This window comes from Priapulus caudatus, unplaced genomic scaffold (assembly GCF_000485595.1).
Source record: "Priapulus caudatus unplaced genomic scaffold, Priapulus_caudatus-5.0.1 Scaffold84, whole genome shotgun sequence".
Classification (NCBI taxonomy): domain Eukaryota; kingdom Metazoa; phylum Priapulida; class Priapulimorpha; order Priapulimorphida; family Priapulidae; genus Priapulus; species Priapulus caudatus.
The window spans coordinates 49,802-52,962 of NW_014577145.1; the positions used below are offsets into that span (position 1 = coordinate 49,802).

The 3,161-nt window shown below is 49.1% G+C and overlaps 1 protein-coding gene across 1 annotated transcript in view; it reads right to left on the reverse strand.

The window, feature by feature from the left end:
- Positions 1–1,586, reverse strand: part of LOC106804720 (myosin heavy chain, striated muscle-like) — a 20,438-nt gene extending 18,852 nt beyond the window's left edge. Inside the window, exons 1-3 of the mRNA XM_014806016.1 lie at positions 1,510–1,586; positions 528–852; positions 136–279 (exon numbers count right to left, since the gene is read on the reverse strand). Coding sequence (XP_014661502.1) covers positions 136–279; positions 528–749 — 366 coding nt within the window. The 5' untranslated portion in view covers positions 750–852; positions 1,510–1,586. The remainder of the gene's footprint in view (positions 1–135; positions 280–527; positions 853–1,509) is intronic.
- Between the last annotated feature and the right edge of the window lie 1,575 nt (positions 1,587–3,161).

Consider the following 3,161-nt stretch of genomic DNA (forward strand, 5'->3'; position numbering starts at 1 on the left):
ACACACACACACACACACACACACACACACACACACACACACACACACACACACACACACACACACACACACACACACACACACTCACTCACACATGACAAATGCAATGATGTACAATAGGACCGACGCACGTACGTAGATCATCCAGGCGTAGTAGCGCTGCCTGAGGTTGTGCAGAATCGAGGCATCATGAAGGTGCGTCAGATTTGCCATGTCCTCACTCTTCTCAAACTTCGGCGGATTCATTTGACTGATCTTGTCTTTTTTAATTTCCATTTCCTACATCAGAACAAGAAGAAAAAGAAGAAGAATAAGCTCAAAATAAAGTGTAATAGATGTATGAATTCTTCGTGAATTTGCCGCGTTTATTTGTATTTCGTCGACCGGGCTGTCGCGTTCTCTATCTTTCGCCCCATTCCCTTCATCATCCGGCCCAGCCTGCGTTCGCGTCTACAAACGCTAGATTCTATTTCACCGGCTTCCTCTTCGTAGCGTCATCCTCCTCCTTCGAACGACGAACGACTTACCTCTCCTTTAACTGTGATGGTGACATTGTCGCCCTTCTTCTCTACGAGATAGCCGATAATGTAACCTTCCTTCTTGTCCGGCACCCACCACATCTTCTTCGCGTCGAACGATATGGCTTCTTGCTCCCGTACCATCTTTTCGTCTGGCTTCAGGAACTGCCATGGATCTTGCAGCAGCAGCTCCTTCGTGCCGTAAGGCAGCGATAGCGCGCGCGTAAGCATCGTTGTCGATGGTCGTTCTTTCTTCTTCCTTTGCGGTCGTCGCCTCTCGTCGGCGCTCCGAGCAACAGCAGCAGCAGCAGCAACAGCAGCAACCTTCAACTCGCTACACGTAAAAGAAAAGGTGACACGAAGCGTATGGTTAAGCGACGAGTATACGACTACGGTATTTTTTAGGTTTTTAGAAAAAACGCACCGGCCGTGTCGCGCAAACGCAACGCAACGCAACGCAACGCAACGCAATGCAACGCAATGCAACGCAACGCAACGTCGCCACGCAGCAGCACGCAGACGCACGTCAAGGGCAAACGCACAGCGAGGTACTGAAACGAATGGAAAAGGATCGGGTCGTGGCTGACCCGTCTACGCACAGCAGCTGGGAGCTCAATTGCGACGACTTGAAAGCCGCGGATTTCACTCGATCCGTTATTTTCAAGCTTCGTCAACACTCCTAGCTACTGATGCCACACACATGGTAACAAACCGACACAGCTAGCAGGCATGCCGTCTCGGTCTAAAAATAAACGCAATAATGCTTCGTCCCGTGAGGGTCTTCCTTAGGGCATATAATCCATATAAGGGCACTTCATCGCGCGCACACCCGTAACAGGCAGACGTGCAACACTCCGCCTCTCTCGCTCATCAACCGCTATCTCAGATATCTGCCGGTGCTCCGCGCTCTATCGCTCGTCGACACTATCCACTAGCTGGGCTCGCGCGTAGAGCTTCCTTCCTTCCTTCAATCCTTCCTATCCTCACTCACCCAGCCGGTCGTCGTCGCACGCCAAGTCTTCTCAGCTTCGTCTGCTCGCGTGCCGTGGGCTCGCGTCTCGTATTTATACCAGCGTTCGGCCGGCGACCGTGTATGCGGCAAGCGGACCGCCGGGCGGCGTGCGACGGGGGGCGGCACCGCTGTCCGCTATTGGGCGCGTCTCCAACCTGGCCCGTGTCACTCAGCGTAACCAGTCTTCGGCGCACCACCGCGCGCGATGCTGGCAAAGCATATCTGAAAGAAAGAGAGAGGGAGGAAGAGAGCGAACGAACGAGAGAGAGAGAGAGGGGGGAGAAAGAGGGCGAGAAAGTGCGCTGTCGCAGCAGTACCATTGCGCCGCGGGTATTTTTTTCGTGTACGCGCCTGTGTTTTGCGCAGTAATCCGTAGTAAGGGGAAATTCCGCATAAAGACTGCCTGATTAAGCGATGTTGATCTACGAAAGACGCGACGAGCGCAGAGCTCTTTACCTTTCCTCACTTACGTGCCGAAGCTCGATTACCAACACTTCTGCCAGTACGCATAAGCATATATATATATATATATATATATATATATATGATAACATACTGCCGACTGCTGGGCCTCGAGATTTATAGTTTAGAATATAGAACGTATCGCAGAGGTTTTATATCGCATTTTTTTGACCGCCGGTTGTCCATCTCTTTCTCTATCTCTCGATATATATCTATCTCTATCTCTAACTCTATATTTATCTCTATCTTTATCTCTATCTCTATCTCAAACTCTATCTTTATCTCTATCTCTGCTCTATACCTATCTCTATCTCTATCCCTATCACTATTCTCTCTTTCGCTCTCGTTCTATCGTTTGCTGCCCTCCTCTCTCGCTCTCGCTCTCTATCCCCTATTCCTGTCGCAACGCGTGTAGTCGACACTATACGCTATCAAAAAGACAAACTCTAAGCGGACGCGGAAGCCTTACGTGCACCTTTGCCGCACCTTTTCCCAACTTAATCTTAATCTTTAATGATTAATGATTAATGATTGATAATCCTAACCCTAACCCTAACCCTAACCTAACCTATAACATAACCCTAACCATTAACCCCTCCTAATCACTCCTAATGGAGTATCACCCATTAAACGTGCCAACCGACTTTCTCGTCGGCGATACTAACTGGTGAGTACAGTAGTCGGCATAAACACGTTTTCCGTCGCCGTCAACCTTTAATCTAAAACCGACAACGCCCATCGGGCACACGAGCCCGCACGCACAGTGCTTCCTGACTTGTCGTCACACGTACATGCCTATATACACGTATAGGAGTCGGTGTCGACGTTTATTATATATATACCATCTGCTGCTATACTGCGAGCGGCAGGAATCTATAGTTAATCCGCTGATCGAACAAGACACTGTCGCGAGTCGCGATGACAGGCGAGCCATATATAAATAGAACAATTAAAAGCGCCCCGTAAGCTCATCGAGCGGATGCGGAGTCATTGCGAGGATGGGTTTAGAAATTGATTAGACATAAAGATAGACATAGAGATAGAGATAAATATAGAGTTAGAGGTAGAGATAGAGATAGAGATAAATATAGAGATGGAGATAGATAGATAGAGAGATAGAGAGAGAGAGGGAGAGAGAGAGAGTGAGAGTGAGAGAGAGAGAGAGCGCG